This window comes from Gracilinanus agilis, chromosome 2 (assembly GCF_016433145.1).
Source record: "Gracilinanus agilis isolate LMUSP501 chromosome 2, AgileGrace, whole genome shotgun sequence".
Taxonomy (NCBI): Eukaryota; Metazoa; Chordata; class Mammalia; order Didelphimorphia; family Didelphidae; genus Gracilinanus; species Gracilinanus agilis.
This window is the reverse complement of record NC_058131.1, coordinates 403,958,897-403,981,134: the sequence shown is the minus strand read 5'-3', so window position 1 is coordinate 403,981,134 and position 22,238 is coordinate 403,958,897. Positions and strand designations below refer to the sequence as shown.

The 22,238-nt window shown below is 39.5% G+C and overlaps 1 protein-coding gene across 1 annotated transcript in view; it reads right to left on the bottom strand.

The window, feature by feature from the left end:
* Positions 1 to 554: 554 nt before the first annotated feature.
* DNAJC18 (DnaJ heat shock protein family (Hsp40) member C18) overlaps positions 555 to 22,238 on the bottom strand; it is a 36,032-nt gene continuing 14,348 nt past the window's right edge. The window contains exons 4-8 of the mRNA XM_044661845.1: positions 20,168 to 20,353; positions 18,845 to 18,954; positions 9,594 to 9,703; positions 5,096 to 5,268; positions 555 to 1,227 (exon numbers count right to left, since the gene is read on the bottom strand). Of these exons, the coding sequence (XP_044517780.1) occupies positions 1,103 to 1,227; positions 5,096 to 5,268; positions 9,594 to 9,703; positions 18,845 to 18,954; positions 20,168 to 20,353 (704 nt within the window). The 3' untranslated portion in view covers positions 555 to 1,102. The remainder of the gene's footprint in view (positions 1,228 to 5,095; positions 5,269 to 9,593; positions 9,704 to 18,844; positions 18,955 to 20,167; positions 20,354 to 22,238) is intronic.

The window sequence follows — 22,238 nt, the reverse complement described above, 5'->3', positions numbered from 1 at the left end:
ATGTTAAAGTGAAAAAACTAAGAAGGAACTTTTGCCATATACTTGTCTGTACTGAAATATGTGGGAGCACATAGGATAAGTTTAAAATAGCGATTATTTTGGCTCACTGGGAATGAGTCCAAATTCTCTGAATCAAACCTCCTTATTTTAGAGATGAAGTACCTGAGGTCCAGAAATGTCCTATTCTTTAGAAGCAACATAAGTCAACTCTTAATTAACCAGGAGCTCATCTGTGAATTGTAACCGTCTAGGACCTAAGGTACTTCCATCTTTGGTCTCTGGCTTATCTGTTGCTGAGTTTTCAGCAATGTCACAGTACACTGAAACCTAAACCAAAGGAGAGTAGAATAAAATTAAAATCAGATGAAAATCAAATCAGGGAGTGTTGCTAATTTTAGTAACTCTAATAAAAGGATGGGCTGTGAAAACTATTAGCTGCAATGAGAGTTTAGAATTATCTGTGTTATTATTATGAATAATAATAAGAATAATATGATATTAACTAATGTTTTACAGTTTACAAAGTGCTTTACAAATATCATCTCATTTTATTTCTTTTAAGCATGTCCTTCTCATGGCCATGAAATAATGAAGAATTCACTTTAAACATGTTCTATTGCCTAGTGATCTGGGGGCAAAATGGTATCTCTAACTGATAGAAAGCTATTATTTGCTGTATGGGCTATAAATAACTAAAGGTATAAAGCCTGTGTGTGGCACGGGACTAAGTGGTAGCTGTTTATTTCTGGATGATATACACTTACCTTCCTATAAAAGAATACGTTTTGGTTCTACTTCTGGAACGGAGTCCCCAAAGGGTAGTCAGGAATGCTGTGGAACTATTATCAAATCCAATTCTTATGCCCATGAAATCAATTTAGATGAACTGACACTAGCCTTTGGAATCAAACTACACCAAGAATTATGAGAAGATTGGAAACTGTCTCCATGGCTCAATTTTTTTAGCTCTGTCCACTTGAGTTTCAGCAAACCATAAAAATGGACTTGACTTTCTAATTTTCTTTTATAAAATGGAATTAGTAACATAAATAGGAACAACTAAGGAAAACTCATGCCTTTGGGTAATCCTCCAATGATTCTGTCAGCCACCTTTATGGAGGCCAATAAGATTGGACAGTTTTTCACAGTTTTCGAGTTTCAGCGATTCTGCTTTCTGTTTCAAGCGTTCATCTCGGTACAGTCTGGCCAAATTTGTCAAGTCTGATTCTGAAAAGTTAAAAGAGAGAACCAGTTAAAAAGCAGACAGTCAAGGCTCTGGAACTCATTTTACTTTTCACTGAAATAAGACCAATTTGTATTTTAATGAACTGCTTCTTTCCTTAAATTCTGCTTGTGGTTGTGGGTCCTGGATGGGAAGACCAAGAGGCCTGATTCCCATCAATCTAACATTTGGCACCCAACTTATGAGACTTACATATGTGTAGCAAGAGAGTATATTTAAAACTATCCCCTCCAAAGTTTCTCAGATAACAGTCTGGAAGAGAACAACAGTTCACTCAGTCCTCCTGTCTGAAAAAAAGACAGCTGCTTTGTTCCTTCTTCTATTTTCTGAGGATCTTAACTCACATAGTACTATTTAATGCAGAGACATTATTCAAAGATACAACCCAGGGGCTGCCAGAGACATTTTTCACTTCTCTCTGCTTGTAGGGCACACAATTCAAAAACCAAAAAGTGAAATAATTCAGGTATTGTAACCTTTAGCTGCTCAGTTAAATGAATCTGATTTCCTCCAGATGTTAGCAATGGTTGCTCTGTTTAAAACTAGATTACATTCTTAGCTACATTCCATGTGTTTAGGTTCTATCTAATTGTCATAATTTCACAATATTTCTGAGGTATATTTTTAGGAAAGAATTCCTGAAGAGAATCCTTGATAAAGTGGTCACATGAAATACTAGAACAGTCTGTTGCTCCTGCTGGATATCAGATAGCTTCTGAAGTCCTCCAAAATTAAAAACAAAAACAAAAAAACCTGATATGTTTAAAGGACCACCCTGTGAAAATTAGATCTTAATCATTTTGAAATAAATCTATTCTCTTTCATTCTTTCTATAGAAAGCCTGGGTTCTCTCTGTGAAAAATAGGCACTAGTCTAATTAGTCAACAAACTGTTAGAAACAGAATTTAACACATTAATACACAGGAGTTGAATAGTCATCAGGAATAATGGGCATTAGCTTTTAAATAGGTTTTCATAAATACAGCACTTCTGCTCACCAATGGCACTCTTGCCACCTAGGGAGGCCCAGGACAACCCCATGCACTGATTGTATATAGGACCTGAGGGTGACAGGTAGACAATGCGTGGAAAACTTCCTTTGGCGATAGCTGGCTCAGAGCAAATCATCTAGGAGGCCTTACATGAATCAAACTCAGGTAGTTGCTTGACATGCAATTATGTCTCCCAGGTTCAAAAACAATGTGCTCCAGAGGACAATTCTGTTTGCTTGGCACAAGTGGCTGTCAGCCTAAGCTTGTCTTGGCACGATAACTCTCGGAGGTGATGGACCTTCAAGGACAATCATTTGGCTCAATTCACTAACATACCTTTGCTAAGGTTCTCTCCACAGTCAAATATGGACTCCAATTTTTGGACATCTCCAGCAATTGTGTTCAAAGGACATTCAGAATACTATGGGTCAGCTGACCTAGCCCTTCTGTTCCCTGCAGCTGGAGGTATGTTTGATGTTAGCCTTGGACAATTAGAAGGAACACAAAGCCACAGAACTGAAGCAGGCTCTTTTGTTTCCTTTTCATTTCTATTCAGTGTCTTTGAGTTTGCTATTTACTTGGCTTGTTTTGATTTACTGTTTGGTAGAAAATCAGTGGGCTACTCCTACCCAATGAAGGGTCTGAAGTTTCACAAGGAGGTCAGATTCACAACGCTCCCACTCAGTTATAACACTTACAGAGGAACTTCTCCCCAAATTATTCTTAGTCCATCAGTGAGCTTTCAAATACTGACCTCAGACTGTATTAAATTTACTCTTTTAAGCAACTCCCTTTGAAACAATGGAAGAGAGATGGGTTTAAGATACTACCTTTTAACTGTCAGGATCAAAATCTTTTTCCTAATTCTCCCTTTGGTTACCTTGCCTGGGCACAAATATTGGAATAACTGACAGAAGGGATACTTGACAGATTTTAAAGGCAAATTGACTTAGGCTTTGGTTAGCTGATAAGAGAAGTCATAGTCTCAACTCCCCAAAATGTTTTGTTTTTAGTTTTCAGACCCAGGGGCTGATAAGTTTGGAGGCCTTGGCCAGCCCCAGCTGTCATGGTGACACATCGGATGAGGCTAGGCTGTCAGAGAACCCAGATCCAGACCACAGTGAATACCAAACCCCTATACTCAATCTGGAAATAAATGGAGAAGACTATGACTATATAGTCCAGGGCTCCAGGTTTTCAGCAGTGTATGGGAGAAAAAGTGAACAAAAATACAGTTCTGTTGGTGTTTCTTTACAGTATTCATTCAGGTACAGATACAAAAGAAAAAAAAATAAAGGTAATAAAATTCAACAAGGGACTAAACAGCCATAGAAAGTGATTTCTTGGGGTTAGCTAGAGACTCAGTGTATAGAGAGCCAGGCCTAGAGACAAGAGGTCTTGGGTTCAAATCTAGCCTCAGACAATTACTAACTGTGATTCTGACAAGTCACTGCCTACCCCTACCACTCTTGTATTGGTTCTAAGATGGAAGACAAGGATTTATTTAAAAAAAAAAAAAGTGATTACTCAGAGTCCAAAGATGAGCCACATTTGAGTTAAATATTTTAAGGAAGAGTAGAGAAAATGACCAAAAGGTTACAGAAGACAATAGCTAACTTTGCCAAAAAGTTTCCATGGAACATTTTGCCAATAGCAAACTTTGTTCTGAAGTGGCTTTATTTTTGTAACCTCTATGGTGCTAAATTTAACCACCTCAGCTGTACTTGGTGCTGGGACAGCAGAACAGTTGCTGATCATTTGTAAATAGCCTTGCATTTCCTGCAGTGGCCCCCAGCAGCCACTATTCCCAAACACTGGAAATATATTTGCAAAGGTGTATGGGCCTCCTGGCCCCCACGGCAGACCTCTCCTGGATTGTGTCTGTAGTGGGGAGGGGCAGAGCCCTCACACATGAGCCTCGCCAGGCTCCAGACCACCAGGGCCTAGAAGGGCTGGCATTACAATGATTTCTTTTATCTACTGACAAGACCATTGAATGATTCCTTTTTTTTGGCAACAGGAATAAAAGGAAGGGATAGGAGAAGAAATAGACTTTTGTTCTGTTTCTGCAGAAGGAATACAATATATTTGAAAGGCAGGGTGGTAGAGAACAAAGTGCTCTGGGATCAAGTGGGGTCAAGGCCCAGGTTCAAGATCTGGCTTTGACAATGAACAGCCCCATAAGCACAGGGGCAAATTCATTTTCCCCTTTCTGAGCCTTAGTTTCCTCATCTGAAAAATAGGGATGATAACAATACTTACACTTTCGACCTCAGAAAAATGAAAAGGGCTTTGTAAACTTTAAAGGTAATTTCCTAACTTATAATTATCCCAAGATGTGAACAAAGAATTAAACATACTTATGCATATTAATTTCCATTTTATTCAAATGAATCAATATCCTCTTCTTTTTTTTTTTTAACCCTCACTTTCTGTCTTAGTAATAACTCTTAAGACAGAAGGGCAAAGACTAGGCAAATGGGGTTAAGTGACTTGCCCAGGGTCACACAAGTGTCTGAGGCCAGATATGAACCTAGGTCTGGCTCTCAATCCACTTAGCCACCCAGCTGTCCCCAACTTCTCTTTTTATAGAAGGGCAAATCTTAAGGGGTGAGGCTGGAGAGAGAGAAGAGCAGGGGAAGTGGCGTTTGTGAGGCATAGTTACACTGGCTGTTACTACTCTGGGCAAATTAAGTCAAGTGACTTATCATCTCCTTTCTTTAAACAGAGAAAGGAGCAATGCAAAAGGCTGAGAGGAAAGCCTCTTGTTTCAAGCTGAACCAGGCTACGCCACCCTTTGGAAATGTTTGTAGGAATGGACAGTAACAAAACAAAGCCCCCCACCCCTGCTCCATCTTACTTTGTTGTTTTTCCTTCCAGCAACTTGACTGGATATAATCTATATAATCCTTTTCTACAGTCTTCTCCAGGTCCCGCAGTGATGACCCCTTATAGTTTTTTTCAAAGTGTTTATCAACAAAATAAGGCACCTGCAGATTCTCAGTTTCTCTGGAAATTGTGTACCCCATGGACCTGTGGGAAGAGCACAGGGACATGACCAAAGATTAGCAATATCACAGATGTTATTTGCTGAATATGAGCCTCTAGGAACATCTTTTTAAGCCTTTACCTTCACTTCTGTCCTAGGGTTAAATGACTTGCCTAGGGACACAAAGCTGGAAGCGTCTGAGGCCAGATTTAGAACTCAGGCCCTCCTGGCGCTCTATCCATTGAGCCCTAGCTGCCCTATCACCAGCATTAATGTGCAACACACATGTCACTATGGTTATCTGTATTCTTTCAATTTCTTAAAGGAATGGGGACTGTCCTGGCCACCACAATAAAAGCAAAGCTGACAGAAAGTGTTATTTGTCAATATCTTCTCTAAAAGTAGATCTTCTTTAAGTTCATTGTGATAAAAGTAAAATATGGGTTAGAGAAAACATTTTTAATTACACATAATCAGACAGGAATCACTGATCCAGTAGCAACATCCAATTTACAGAAAAAGGCTCTGCTACCAGAGGAGAATTGCAAGAAGACACAGTTTAAGAGTTCATCAAGGCCATTTTGGTACAGCTTCCTAAGGACCTAAACTATGCTTCTGATGCTCAGAAAGTTGAGTTCTTCAGGGTCAAAACCAAAAAATGAGAAAGTGCAGAAATGAATTCTCTAAGCCCCAAAATTCTGAAGCACCAGCCTAAATTAATGTGAATAGCTTGGGGGCGGCTAAAGGGAATTTTGAGGATGGTACGCTCAATTTCAAGTGACACATTTGCAAACCCCAAACTGATTTTGTTCACTGGTGCTTTGCTTGAAGTTCATCTTCTAAGTTCTGGCCTATAGGAAATGTTCAAAAAACTGGTAGCAGGACTCAAGTCTTGTCTCCCTCGCTGCCGTCTTAAATCCCTTTTCTTGGGCAGTCTCTCCCAGTGTACTGAAGCCATGGCTGCTCTTCGGCCTTACTAAAGTATACACAGAGCATGTATGTGCCTGCCAATGTGCTGCTGTCCTAGAAAGAAGGAAAGCAGCATGTGAAAGGAAAAAGTACTGGATGACAGGGAAGCAGGGCACTTGTGTTCTAGTGTGGGCTCAACTACTGGGTGAGCAAAGACAATGAACTATATCCTTCATAGGATCATAAACTTGGGGTTGGAAGTGACCTCAGAGCCTGTCTAGTAGAACTCTCTCATTTTATAGATGAGGAAACTGAGGCCCACAGAAGTTAAGTGACTTGCTCAAAGTCACACCTGTGGAAAGTGACAGAGGCAGCATCTCAACTATTCAATCAGTGGAAGGATGGGAGAGACTCAAGAATGAAATTCTCAAGATCCAAAGGGAAATGATTCCAGTGAGGAGGCATGCTGGGATTTGCCTAAAGAGAATGATGATATGGTTACATAGAAGAAGCACCAACTGAGAGTGGACATAAATGTACAGAAGATAGAAATGAGGCCAGAGAAGAAAGCAGAAATTATCCTTTAACGACTGTCAGGAGAATTAAAACTCTGAATGTGCAGAGGCTAGAAAGAAGCTAAGAACAATGAAAAGAGATGGAAGAAAGGAAAGGCCTTTGCTTGGGGTATAGGGGAAGATTTGCTGCTCCTTTCTTGTTTAGTTCCTTTTCCTTGAACAAAGGGAGTGACCTTTGCAACAAAAACAACAGAATCAAAATGACTAATAGGGAGTTGATGCCCAAGATAAATATGGAGATAGTAATGAAGCACCTGGCTGCCCTTGAAGAAGTCAAGTCATCTGAGCCAGATGAACTATATATCCCTAAGCATAGAAAGACCTAATGACGTGGGGCAGCTAGGTGGCACAGTGGATGGGGCGCCAGGCCTGGAGTCAGGAGAACCTGGGTTCAAATCTGATCTTAGACTCTTTCTGGCTGTGTGACCCAGGGCAATTCTAGTTGCCTAGCCCTTACCACTATTCTGTCTTAGAATAGATACTTAATATAAAATATTGATTCTAAGATAAAAGATAAGGATTTAAGAAATAAAAGACCTAGTGATGTGACTGCTGGGACACTTGTCAGTAATATCTGAGAGGTCACAGAAAAGAGGTACTACAAGACTGGGGAAGAGAAAATGTTGACCCAATTTTCTAAAAAAGGAAAGAGTTCAGAGTCTGCAATTTACAGACCAGTGAACTTCAATTCTAAGAAATTCTGGATTGTCAAAGAGATGGTTGATCTAGAAAGAGAAGTGAATACCTCCCTTTGATGAGGAGTCAATGAGAGGAAGGATGTGAATAGATTACCTAATTTTGGCAAAACTTCTGATAAAGTATCTCACGTTATTTTTATAGAAAATATGAAATGATTAGACTAGATGGATTCAGAATTGGTCGGATGCCCAGGCTAAAATTGCAGTTCTTAAATGTCAATGTCAATGTGGCAGGTCTCTAGTCTAATACTTTAGGGATCTGTGATTGGCAGTCTTATTTTTAGCATTTTTTAAACATTAATTTAGAGAAAAGCATAGGTGGCATGAGCGGCTTAGTGGCTCTGGACCTGGAATTAGGAAGACTTATTTTCTTGAGTTCAAATCTGGCCTCAGACAATCACTAGCTATATGACTCTGGACAAATCACCTAACCCTGCCTGCCTCAGTTTCCTCATCCGTAAAATGAGCTGGAGAAGGAAATGATAAACCACTCCAGTATGTTTGCCAAGAAAACCCCAAAAATAAGGTCAGGAAGAGCTGGACAAAACTGAAAACAAATGAACAACAACAGAGAGCATGCTCATTAAGTTTACAGATAACACATAGCCGGGATGGCTGGCTAATGAATTGGATGTGACAGAGTCAAAATCTAAAACAGGAGTTTACCTTTTTTTTTTTTTTGTCATGGTCCCGTTTGATATTCTGATAAAACCTATGGACCTCTTATCAGACTGTTTTGAAATACATAAAAATACAAATGAAACCTATTATATTGAAATATAGTCATGAAACATTTTTTAAAAAAACAAGAAGTCAACAGGGGGCAGCTGGGTAGCTCAGTGGATTGAGAGTCAGGCCTAGAGATGGGAGGTCCTAGGTTCAAATCCAACCTCAGACACTTCCCAGCTGTGTGACCCTGGGCAAGTCACTTGACCCCCATTGCCCACCTATGAGCCAATACACAAAAGTTAAGGATTAAAAAAAAACCAAACAAGTCCACAGATAGCAGATTTTTAACAAGCTGGAACACTGGTCTAAATCTAATACGAAAAAATTCAATACTGATAAATTTAAAGTCTTCCACTTGGGTCCAAAAAAAAAAATCAACATCTAAGCATAAGATGGGAGAGACATGCTTAGAAAATTGTTGTAAAAACTATCTGGGAATTTTCCAGAACTCATGTTCCATCATTCAGCAGTGTGATATAATAACCCCAAAAACGAAAGTCACCTTGAGCTGCATAGTTCCAAAAATAAGGAGGTGGAAGCCCCTCTGTGCTCTGCTCTGTTCAGATCTCAACGGTTCAGCTCTGAGTGACAGTCAAAGAAGGACACTGGTAAACTTAGAGGGCAGGCTGGGAAAGGGATTGAGTCCATGTCAAATGAGGATTGCCTGAAAGAACCGATCAAGTTTAGCCTAGAGGAGAAGGCTCAGGGGACATATAACAGGTCTTTTTAAGTACCTGGTAGACTGTTATATGGAAAAAAGATCAGATTTTTCTGTCTGTCCCCAGAAGGCAGAACCAGAATCAATGGATGGAACTCAAGAAGATGTGCATTTAAGCTATTTAGACATCAGAGAAAACTTCCTGACCATTAGAGCTGTCCCAGAGTACCTTCTTGGGGATCTTCAGGCAGATGCTGAATGACCATTTGGTAAAGTATGTTATAGTGGAGATTCCCTGTATATATGGGTTAGAATAGCCAGCCACTAAGGGCCTTATGGATCCTCATGTTCTGTGATTCTGAGAAACCAGCTCCTCAAACTTTAACTTCAGTGTCTTTCTTCTGTATCGTGCTACTGCCACCCTGTCTTCAGATTTCTTGGCCTCAGTTTCCTCATCTTTAAAATGGGAAGAATGGCCAAGATGATCTCTCTCTTTCAATGACTGTTCCTCAATTGCTGAGTGATTTGAGAATTGGAGAGACCAGGCACTGCCATTCTTTGATTTGCCCAGAGGGTGTCACTATAGAACAAAATAATCCCCTTACTAGGGTTAACAATTAGATAACTTCTATACATTATACTTCCAGAATGGGATTTCACTGTGATATTGCTATCAAACTTCCCCTTAGATATCAGATTTTGTTTTCTGAGACAAATACGAATGACAGAAGCTCTGAGTCTTTTTCTATCCCACATACCCAAAACTTATCATTAACAAAAACTGAAAATAGTTGACTTACGATTTATAGAACAGACTATATGGAGGATTTGAGGCCATCAGCTGAGTAATAACAGATATAATCACAATCACGAAAACTGGAAGCAATTGAAGAAATGCAGAATACATATTCTACAAGAGAAAGATATTTGGTGTAACATTATCTTTGCAAAAACAAAAAATACTAATTGTTAAAATATGGATAGGGGTTGGATTTTATCTGTGGTATCTTGTGGAGGGAACTCCTCCTAAAATGAGGAAACTCCCTTTACCAATGCAGCTTAGCATCTTGTACTCAGAACTGCTTAGAGCTCTGAGATATTAAATGACTTGCCCAGAGGCACACAGCAAATATGTGTCAGAGATATGATTTGACCATAAGTCTCTTCTTAGCTCCAAAGTTAATTCTCCTATTCTCTATTATGCCAAGCTATTTCTCATTAGGAAAACAAATTGGTATGCTCACGTTTAAAAAATAACTTGCAGGGACAGCTGGATGGCTCAGTGGATTGAGAGCCAGGCCTAGAGAAGGGAGGTCCTGAGTGCAAATGTGACCTCAGACACTTGCTAGCTGTGTGACCCTGGACAAGTCACTTAAACCTCACTGCTTAGTCTTTACCAATCTTCTGCTTTGGAACCAATATGTAGTATTGATTCTAAGATGGAAGGCAAGGGTTTAAAAATAAATAACTCGCAATATGTTTATTTGCAAAAATATTTTGGTTAAATCCATTTTGTATATCTCCTTAAACCTTAATTTCGGGGGCAGCTGGGTAGCTCAGTGGATTGAGAGTCAGGCCTAGAGACAGGAGGTCATAGGTTCAAATCTGACCTCAGACACTTCCCAGCTGTGTGACCCTGGGCAAGTCACTTGACTCCCATTGCCTACCCTTACTACTCTTCTGCCTTGGAGCCAATACACAGTATTGGCTCCAAGATGGAAGGTAAGGGTTTAAAAACAAAACCTTAATTTCATGCTCCAACCATAAGCAGATATAATTAAATGAATTAAATATGAATTGAATGATAAAAGATAACTTCTGTTCAGCTTGCTACTATATTGTAATGTTAGAGCTAGAAGAGTTCTTGGAGATTATCTGATATAATATATTGTGTAATTAGGAAACCAAAGTCCAAAGAGAAGGAAATAACTTGCACAGCAGACAACTCGTAACCTCCTATTAATGTTTTATAATCTTAGTTTTCTACATAAAATGCTTAATTTTTTCTTTAACAAATGCTTACATATTATGAACATTGATGGTAAATAAAAAGAACATAAATTTTAGGAGATCTGAGTTCCCAACATGGCTCTACAACAAACTTCCTATGTGACCTTGGCCCAGTAGAGGTTCATGCTTTTTAAAAACTTGAACATAATAGAAGTTAATGGCTTGTTATACAAACTTCTTTTTTCTGTTCTTCAAATTTGGAAATAATCATATTTGTTAAGTTCATTATAAAAAATGTGTCCAAGTCCACTAGCTCTGAAGTAAGAGGAACAGAGTCTAAATTTTGTTTCTAGAAATAACTTTGACCTTGAGCAAGTTAGAATTCCCCATAGCTTCATTCTTCCTTCTCATAGGTAAAATAAGGGGATTGGATGAGATGGCTCTGTGGTGCTATTCAGATTGAGACCTATGATCTCATGTGTTGCTTGATGCTGAAATGCTTTTCCCCCCATCTTTTTTATTCTTCTTTACAAAGAGGTATCATAGCACAGGAAGACATAAATTCAAGTCCAGGTTCTGACATCTACTTCCTGGTTATGTAACTCATGAGCAGGTAATTTAACCTCTCCAGTGCTAGAGGCAATTGTCTAAGACTACAATTTACAAAAAAGGTGATTCTTTGCAGGAGAGGGTTTTTCTTCTTTCAAAATTCTCTATATTAATGAAATCACAAGCTTTACTCTCTATTCCTATACGGTTACAAGGGATGATTGGTTAGGTAAGGGAGAGGGAGGAATATATTTGGAAACAAAATTGTTGTAAAAAATAAAGAGCAGGGAGCGCCAGGCCCAGAGTCAGGAGGAGCTGAGTTCAAATCTGGTCTCTTATATGCCCTAACTGTGTGACTCTGCAAAAGTCACTTAACCTAGTGTAGTTAGCTTTCACCCTTAAAAAATAAATATATAAAATAAAAAGTAGCAATAAAAACTTTAAAAAAAGTAATCTAAAACTTGCCCTGTAAACAACAACTGGAATTTAGTTTGGGTTTTATTTTCTTTTAAACTTTTACCCTCTATCTTAATATCAATTTTAAGATAGAAGAGTAGAAAGGACTAGGCAATGGGAGTTAAGTGACTTGCCCAGGATCACACAGCTATGAAGTGTCTGAGGTCAAATTTGAACTCAGGACCTCCCATCTCTGGGCCTGGCTCTCAATCCACTGAGCTACCCAGCAGCCCCCTAGAATTCAGTTTTTAAAAAGAGGTACAGATTGCTTTTACCAGACTCTGGTATTTGTAACAAAGACCACACAAAGAGGTCAGAGAAAATATAAGAAAGGCAGGGGTTGTGAAGGGTCACATGTTATTCTAGTCAGCTAAATTATGATTCTTGAGCCTATCCTTCAAATCAATAGGCATTTGTTATGGTTTTATGACATAAATACTTATCAGTCACAAACACCGAGTTATTTTCTTTGTGAATTTAGTCAGGGAAAGGTTGAGAGGCCTAGAATCCCAAATCTTCTAAATTCCTAACCCCCAAAGTCTAATACAAGTGACTTTTACAGTGGGGTTCCCAAATCAGGGGATGGCACACCTGATATAAATAAAATCTATAAAAGTGTCAGAGCAGAAATGGTGAGAAGCATACCTAGGACTTGAATGGGAATCTTCATGCCACACTCAGCAAAGACTTTAGATTGGGGCAGTTGGTAGCACAGTGGATAAAGCTCCAGGCCTGAAGTTGGGAGGAGCTGGGTTCAAGTCTGACCTCAGCCACTTAGCTGTAGCCTGGACAAGTCACTTAACTGTGATTGCCTAGCCCTTCCCACTTATTTTAGAACCGATACTAAAGCAGAAGGTAAGGGTTTAAAAAAGAGAGAGAGATCATATATCTCCTTCGTTTAAAATCAGCTAAGGGAATGTTTTGTAGACCCTCCTCCAGAAAACCCATTAGAGTAGATCTGAAGGTCAAGGGAGATTTCTCACAAGGTTCTGGGATAATTTCAAATGTGTACTGGCTCAGTGGATAGAGAACCAGGCCTGGAGATAAGAGATCCTGGTTTCAAATCTGGCCTTACAAACGTCTTTGCCATGTGTCACTGGGCAACTCACTTAACCCCAATTGCCCAGCCTTTACCACTCTAATGACTTGGAACCAATATTTAGTATTAATTCTAAGATAGAAGGGTTTAAAAAAAAAAGATGTATATTAGTCAATGACATTTTTTAAGCACTTATCAAAAATAAGGCACTTAGATAAGGACCCTAAAGATGCTTACATTTAGCTGGAGGAATTGAATCTGTACACTGCTAAACAAATAAAAGGTAATTTAAGGAGGGAGAGATCACCGAAAACAATCCAGAAAGGTTTCTAAAAGGTAGGAATGAAGACAAGTGAGGGACAAGGGACAAACTTGCAAAAACAGAGAGTCAGGAGAAGGAATACAGAATTCCAGGAACAGCTGGAACACAACAGCTGGCTGGAATATCACACCTGGCAGGGATATCAGTAGGCATGACGAGGAATAAGAAGAAATGCTGGTAAAAGTAAGTAGGAGTCAGGTTGTATAGGGTTTTACATAACACAAGTGTGATGTAGGAATATAATGGGACATTCCTGAGAAAATTAAAATTGATCCTTATTATTTTATTGATCCGATTTATACAAGTAATTGATTTTGTCCTGTAACTACTGAAATCCTGGCTCTTTGTCTCTGAACTCAGTTCAGAATTCAGCGGGTCAGTAATGGGTTAAGTCAGAAATCCAGCTCTCCTGCTAATAATCATTGATCTTTTTCTGGCCTCAAGGAATTCTCCTTGGCTCTGGAGAGTATGTGAGAAAGAAAAGGTGTCAGGCCTGATTATCTTTAACCACCAAGCTATCCTTCAGAGATATCAGGTCTGCTATTCAAAAGTCTTGACTTTGGACTTGTATCTTACACCTGGACTCCCACAATGAGCTCCTCTTAATCTCCTGGGAAAAGAAAGGGGTGTTGTTGCTATCCCCAATTACCAGACTTCTAACCAATCATGTTGTTCTCTGTCCCTGAGCTCTGTCAGCTATCATTTTGTACTCAATCCCATCATGTCATCTAACTTGCTCCCTGCTTTGTTCTATATAAAAAGGGAACCGTCTGCTCGGGATCTTTGGCATGAATGGAGGCGAGCTACTGACCCATTTCTTGACAGGTAGCAAGCATGCCCCTGGTAATAAATGTTGTCTTGCATGGAGATCTGCTTCAATTGACCCTTTTGTTAAAATTCTACCCTAACATTACTGTGCTTTAAGAAATGATAAAAAATGGAGAATTCTGTGAAGCATGGGAAGGCATGTGAAAATTAATGCAGAATGAAGCAAAACCAGGAGAATAACATACACAATGACTACAATAATGTAAAGGTAAAAAACGGTACAGTGAAATTGAATGCTGTGAAACTATAATGACCAAGTTTGGGTCTAGAGAAGAGAGGCTACAGTTCTCCTCCCTCCTTTCACTAAGGAGTTGTGGGACCTGTTATGAGCAAGCAAGGGGGGGCCAGGCAAGAGCTAATGATGGAGCTTAAGTAGGGAGAGAGAGACCCTAACCATAGCTATATGTGAGTATAGATTTGAACCCACACCAGCTAGGCTAAGTCTCCTTTAAGAGACCAAGAATCTGCTAAAACTTCAAAGCCTTAAGAACCCATCCAGCCAGGCAGTTGGTAAATGTTTCCAGGAAGGAGAATGTGACTTCCTGAAACCTTATGTTGAAGATGGATTTTACACTGGGTTGGAAAGCCAGCTGATGACGTTAACTGGATTTGACTGCTTGAGTCTCGTTGTTATAAAGGTAAGTAATTGGTTTCAAAAATCGTTTAGGCTTTAGGGTCAAACAGGGTTCATTTATAATAAAACTGAGGGTGGGTAAGAGGGAGTAGGAAAGGTGGGTGAAGGGTACCCTAAAGATCTTGCCTAAATATTTGATACTAAACAAATCTTGAAACATAAGTTGTTCCTAAGTGCAGAGTATGGGAAAGGCACTCCCCAACTCTGTTGTTACTTGTAGCTGAGCCCAGAGGCTGTCAGGCCCCTGGGTCAGATGATGTTTTCTTGAAAGTAGCTGTTGACACTAGCTTGAATAGAAGGTTGTTGGCTATGTCAATGAGGTATTGAATTTGGCTAGCAATGGAGGTTGCCCCTGCCTGCCTGCCTATCCAAATCTCCCAAACCACCCAGGGGCCCAGATCCACCACCTCCTCCCTAACCCTAGAGATGAGAGAAAGAAGTGACATCCTTAGGAGTTTGTGGACCCCCTTTTATACCCTGTCCTTAACTGTCACCCTGGCACACGCCTTGGGTGCTTTGCCAGGTTCTGTGTTCCAAAGTGGCAAACTGCTAACTTGCGCCTACAGAACATGGCTGCCCATTTCTGCATATCACAGACCACAGGTAAAGAATATTACATAGGCACAGATAGTGTGTTGGTCATCCTTCTCCCTGTTTGACTTTTTTTCTCCTTTTTTTAATTTTTTTAAACCCTTACCTTCCATCTTGGAATCAATACTATTTATTGTTTCCAAGGCAGAAGAGCAATTAAGGGCTAGACAATGGGAGTTAACCCTTTCTTTTTTTAATCATTGTTAAGAGGGGATGGCTTGATAGGGAGGGGAAAGATGAGGGAAAGCCAGGGAAATTAAGATAAATCTCTATTTTTAAATGTCAGATTGAGGAATTTGTTCTTTATTCACTCAAGAAGTTTGAGGAAGCTAGTGACAAGATCAGATTATTTTTGTTTTTAAGTTACATATATATGTATATGTGCATATATATATATTTTTTTTTTACAAATTACATGAAATAAATTTCCACACAAGTTTTCCCAAGTTATATGATAGAACTTATCACCCTCCCTCCCTTCCCTTCCACCTCCTGGTGCTGACAAGCAATTCAATCTGGGTTATATGTGTGTTATGCAAAACATATTTCCTATTGTTCATTTTTGTAAATGAGTAATCTTATAAAACCAAAACTCCAAAACATAAACCCAAATAAACAACTGAAAAATTGTATGCTTTCATCTGCATTAAGGTCAGATTATTTTGGCAGCAGTATGGAGAACGATGGATTGAAGAGCCATGAGGTTGGAAACGGCAACCAATTAAAAGCTATTATAATAGTATAGGCTAAAGTTAATGAGGGCCATATCTAAGGACCTGTGCATGTGACTGGAAAGACAGCAATAGATTCAAGAATGACATGGATGTAGAATAAACAGAATTAAGCATCTGATTGGATGGAAGGCAGGACAGGGGTGAGAGAAAGAGAAGAATCAAGGATATTTAGGTGACCATAAGTGAATAGATCTCCCAAAAAGGAGGGGAGTTGGGAAGAGGGGCAGATTATGGGAGTGGAAGGATAAACGATTTTGATTTGTACATGCTGAATTTGAGATGCTGTTGAGACAGCAGGTGGAGGTATCTATCAAGAAGCTGGCACTGTAAGGACTGGAATTCTGCAGAGATAAGTAGCAAAAACAGTACAAAGCAAGAAATAAAGATTTGGAGGTTATCTGCAAAAAGATAACTGACCTCATGGGAGTAAATGAGTGGACCTAGTGAAAGAAAGGAGAGAGAAAAAAGAGAGCCAAGGACAGAACCTTGGAGAACATCCACAGTTGGGAGAAAGGAGACAGATGATGCCCAAGGAAGGGAAACAGAGGAGGAGTCAAACAGATAGAAGGACAACCAAATGATAACAGTGTCACAGTTAAGGTAAAGAGAAAACATATAAGAGATGGGGATGAGTCAACAACACTATTAAAACTTGTCAAAAAAAAACCCAAAAGGATTGAAAAAAATCATCAAATGGTTTATAATCCCAGCCAATTTTGCCCAAGTATTGGAGCCAGAAATGAGAGTGTAAGGGACTGAGAAGCAAATGGGAAGTGAATAAATAGAAACAGTAAAAACAGACAAGTCTTTTTAGGACTTTTCGAAAGACAAAAGAGATTTAGGACAAAACCTGGAAGAGCAGCAAGGTCAAGTGAAGCTGTTTAAAGATGACTGAGACTTTGGCATATTTGTAGACACAGAGAAGGTGACAGCAGATAAGGAAATTTGGAAGGCGTCTGAGAAACAGAGATGGAATGATCAAAGGGTGAGAATCTGGAGGAGACAGAAAGGGATAGGATGGTCATCTCTTCATTAGAGATTGTAGGAAAGTAGGAAAAAATTAGGAATGATGAAAATGGGTCTGAGGTAGGGGAAAAGAGCTTGATTTTCTCAGGATGTATGAAATCATCTTCTGAGAGAGAAGGGCAAGATATGTTTTGCTGGGGCAGCTAGATGGCACAGTGGTTAGAGTGCCAGGCGTAGAGTCAGGAGGACCTGTATTCAAATCTGACCTCAGACATTTCTCAGCTGTGTGATCCTGGTAATACACTTAATTCTGTTTGCCCAGCCTTTACTCTTCTATCTTAGAGTTATAACTAGGGCAAAAAACAAGGGTTAAAAAAAAAAGAGGTGTTTTATTATATGACTTTCACATATGGCAATCTATAGCAGAAGAGAAGCAGGGAAGGTACATGATGGGAGTATGCCAGGGTTGGGGTTTGGCAGGGCACAAATGGCCAAAGGCCAAGGAATTCACGAATGGAAGACAATGTACAGATAAACTAGTCAAGAACAGAATCAAGATAATGAGAGGAAGACTTTGAAGCCAGAACAGAGGTAACAGATTTGAGAAGAGGGAATAATAAAGGGACTGAAATAGTAAAGGGAAATAATGAGTTTAGTGATACAGAAGCATAAATAGGGACAGGGGGAAAAAATGGAATTTGTAATGGGAATTTCACATACCAGGCACTATGTTAAGGCCTTGGAATACAAATACAAGCAGAAAGAAAGCAGAAAGAAAAGCTGAAAGTAGGGAATAAGGGGCTCCCTAAGTAGAGGAGGATAGCTGAGAAAGTATGGAAGCCTAGAGTAAAGCCTGGAGAGGAATGAAGATATGGTGGTCTGTGTGTTTTGATGGTGAGATTAAAGCATAATTATCTGTATAGCTGAGACAGAATAGAGATATAGATCACAGAGGCTGAGACTCTTGAGTAGGGATTACAAGATGCTGAGGAGGCTTTAATAAGTACAGAAAGTCCCTAAATAAGAGGCAAGGGTTGGGGTGGACATGATTGGGGATGTAGACTCGAAACTACCACACCAATGCAACTATCAACAATTTGGAAATAGGTCTTGATCAATGACACATGATAAAACCAGTGGAAATGTGCGTTGGCATGGGTGGGAGGGGGTGTGGGGGGTGAAGGGGAAAGTAGGAGCATGAATCATGTAACCATGTTAAAAATGAATATTAATAAATGTTAAAAAAAAAAAAGAGGCAAGGGGCTTGGCTAGAAAGACTGAAAGTCTCCGAATTTTTTTTGAGAAAAATATATAGGCAAAAATATAAATAAAAAATAAGAAGAAATAAAAATACAGGCAATGGATCATAGCAAAAAGAAAAAAGAATGAGTGATATAAGCAGAGAGGGTGAGCCTCACAGGAGGAGAAAACGATGAATAAGGATGGCAGAGAGAAGGCCTGGAAGTAGTAGTGTGTAGGAAAGATCATTCCGATCTCTTCTCCTGGCCTAGTGTATTGGACAATGTGAAAGAAGACATCTAATACTGGAATGGAGGCCAGGTCTGCAGCACACAGGTGTCCATGAGTACAGGAAGAGCACCAGTGTGAAGGGGATTTTGATAACAATAGGACCAGAATTTCAAAGGGTACAATACGAGGGGAAGGCAGGAAGCAAAAAAGAGGGAGTAGGAAGGTGCAGGAATGAGCTAGATGACAATAAGAGTACAAAAGGAAGCCTTCTGCCTCTGTAAATATCAACTTTGAATAATAAAAATCAGTGGGATAAGAGGCAGTATTTTGCTAGCCAAAGGACAGGAAAAATCCAAATTGACTAGGGCCTCCACCCTCCAGGATCCTGTTACTACTTATTTCCCCTGTCTTCCCACATATTTATAAGTAGAACATTTTAAAACTTTTCATAGACCATAAATGCTGCCTTATTACAATTATTTATATGTAGTAACCTTTCTTTCCCCAGTTACCTGAGGCTTTTCTTCTTCTTCCTTCTGAGTCTGTACCCTCTCATTTCGGTGTCGCCGGCGGTAAAAGTGTGTATCATCTGTTGTTACATTTGAAAACATGTGAATATTTCCTGGTTAAAAAAAAAAAAATTAGCACAGTGAGTAAAGCAAGCACCTTCCTGCCTTGTTCATGACTCCAAATGTGGCCAACTTTAATGTAATTGCAGTTATCTAATGAATCTTCTCAATACTCTCCCAAGAAAGCTCAAAAAGTATTCTTCCATATGTTACACAATGAAGAAACCAGAATTCTGAGATGAGGAGAAATCAAAGTGATCTAGCTATAAACTAAACCTTCTTAGCTCCTTTGCCTCTGGAATGGGCCCCAATGTAAATATTTCTCTACAATCTATAACAACTATCTTAAGGGAAACAGTGTAGTCTAATGGACACTCCTCAAGGTTACAAATGAAGAGCTATTGGTCTTGGCTCTGTCACTGATGACTCGCTGTGTGTGATCCAGTTTTATAACTTTGGCATCTACATATAATAATCATCTCTCCTTGGCATTTAGTAGCTAGGTATTACAGTCCAAACTCCAATGCTCCAGGACAGTTTTTAAAAAAAATTTTTTTAAACCCTTAACTTCTGTGTATTGGCTCCTAGGTGGAAGATTGGTAAGGGTGGGCAATGGGGGTCAAGTGACTTGCCCAGGGTCACACAGCTGGGAAGTGCCTGAGGCAGGATTTGAACCTAGGACCTAGGACCTCCCGTCTCTAGGCCTGGCTCTCAATCCACTGAGCTACCAGCTGCCCCCTCCAGGACAGTTTTTGTAGCCTCTGATTCTCCAGACCAGACCAAATTTTTGGCGGTGAGAGCCATAAAAGCCTGAGGAAGGAGGAGGGTGGAGGCGGAAGGTGCTAGAATATGGGGCAGGGGCTGAAGGGCCCCCTGGGGCACATCCTGGGGCTCTGCCTGGACTGGCCCGTTGGGAGGTGAAGCCAAATATGGCTCGAGAGCCATATGTTGCTGACCCCTGCTACGACGCAGGCCATATGGCATAGAAGATAAAGACGGGACTCTTGACAGTGATACTGAAATAGTGTGACACCAGACAATTCACTTAGCCTTGCTGGGCTCTAGGCAAATAAGTTATGAGAAGGTGCTGATCTATACTGGGAGAGGGCTTTCCTCATCTGCAAGTTCATTTTAATTGATGAAACAAGTCTGGTCTGTATCTGTAATTTTCCATTAGTACAATCCTACAAGCATAACAACTGATCCTTTAGTTAGCCTGAAGATGACCAAAAGGGTTCTTGTCTAGATTATATCAGGAATACTAACCTGTAGGAAAATGTCCTCCAAAGAACACATTGAAGACCTCTTCTGGGGTAATGTCAGCTTCAAAATCTGGGTAATAATTGTAGGGTCTGGCCTGGGGGGCAGCAAAAGTTGCTTGTTCGTCTCCATATTCATCATAGCGTAACCTTTTATCAGGATTGCTGAGGACGGCAAAAGCATTCCCTATTGCTATAGCCAAAGGGGAGGAAAAATGTTAGAACTTATAAGTTAGTTATCCTTTCTCCCACTGAATTTAAAGTCTATAAACAACAACTAAGAGAATAAGTTCAGTTTCTACTAGGCAACTTTGTACCAGTTTAAGGCTAAACCAAAGAGGAAAGTCTGAGCAAGAATAATTTGTGATCATAAGTGCTCCAGTGTTCCAGATGTTAATAATGGAATCAGTTTGAGTTCTAGAAATAATAGAATAAAACAATTGCCAAAAAAAAAAGCTTTTTACTCTTGTCTAAAAGCAAATGTTTTCATTTTATTTTAGAAATCAATGATATACTTACTGACTTTTTTTTTTAAAGACCAGCTCTCCTTATCTCACCCAGGTTTGGAAGTTCAGAAGCCACTGAAAGGCCCAATCCTAAACCCTACTACCTGCTCCATCTTCCCTGGAAGTCAGTATAACCCTCCCTAGGGATAATGGTGGCTTCCCAAGGACACAGTCCCCAGAACTTCTGAATTCTGAGTTTAAAATCCATGAGCTTGAGATCCCTCAGTCTTAGCCTCTCCTGTAAAAAGGATTACAGATTTTTGAGACCATGCTCAGCCATTTATAAACTTTCAAAGGCCAACATCTAAATGGGGACTGAGAGAGAGTGAATAGAAGGTGAGCCAAGGGAGCTAAAAAAAGTATTTTCTGAAGACATTTTTCTGCTTCATCTGCAGAAAAATGTCTTCAGAAAATACTTTTTTTCTGCAGTGGGCAAATGTGGATCTGACACCATTAAAATATTCAATCAATAAAATCATCCTGAAAAATATCTCCAAAGATCAGTGAATACTACAAAATGCTTTTAAGGAAAGGACTAGTTTTTATACACAACACTTTTTCAACATATAATAAACATTTTATTAAATAGCAAGATAATGTGATACTTGGGAGATATTTATTTCACTTCAACAAACATTTTTTAAGCATTTGCTATGTGCTTGACTATCTTATGCCTGATTGCCTAAAAGAGGATAAACTAGGAGATTACGTACATAACTGCAGTTCTGACTGAAATAGCATCACCCTGACTAGGAGTTCTGCCATTTAGGGTAACAGTACAGCCATTTAAACATTCCAGTTACATGGACGGCTGATAATGATAGTTATATTATCAATGATAGGACCTCTAAAATGATAGTTAGCTAATGTATTATGTTCCTTTTCTTTTTTTTTTTATCTCTCTATCTCACCCAGGCTGGCAGTGAAGGGCTTACTTATAGGCCAGATTTTTTTTTTAATCTCTCTATCTCACCCGGGCTGGCATTGAAGGGCCTACTTATAGGTCTGATCCCACTCCCAACTGGCACAGAAGCTTTGACTCAATCTGTGTCTGACGTGGGCTGGTTTGCCTCTCTGTTGGGAACCTGGCATCCTCTGTCCCCACCCCAAAGCCTTCCTCATTCCTGCCCTGTCCACCTCCCCCCCCACCCCCAAATATACTGATGGCAAATTTAGTTCTGACGTATAATCTGCCTGGCCCACTGCAATTCAGAACTTCTCCAGTTCCTACCATAGTAGGTTGTGTGTTCTTAAATAATTTTGCCAAGAATATATGACTACTTGCTAAATTTTCTGGAGAGGTCATGGAGAATTAAATACACCTAAGATGGTACATCAAATATACAACATTTGTATACTTTTTGTATAATTGTGTGCATTTTATACATATTTGTATAATTGTAATTGTATAATAATTGTATCAAAATCAAATAACAATTAAAAAATTCAACAAATATTTATTAAGCACTTCTTGGCTGACCTTGGATAAATTGCTTAACTTCCTTGAACCTCAGTTTCTTCATCTGTAAAATGAAAGGGGTGGACTAGATTTCTTCTAAGGTTCCTTCTAGT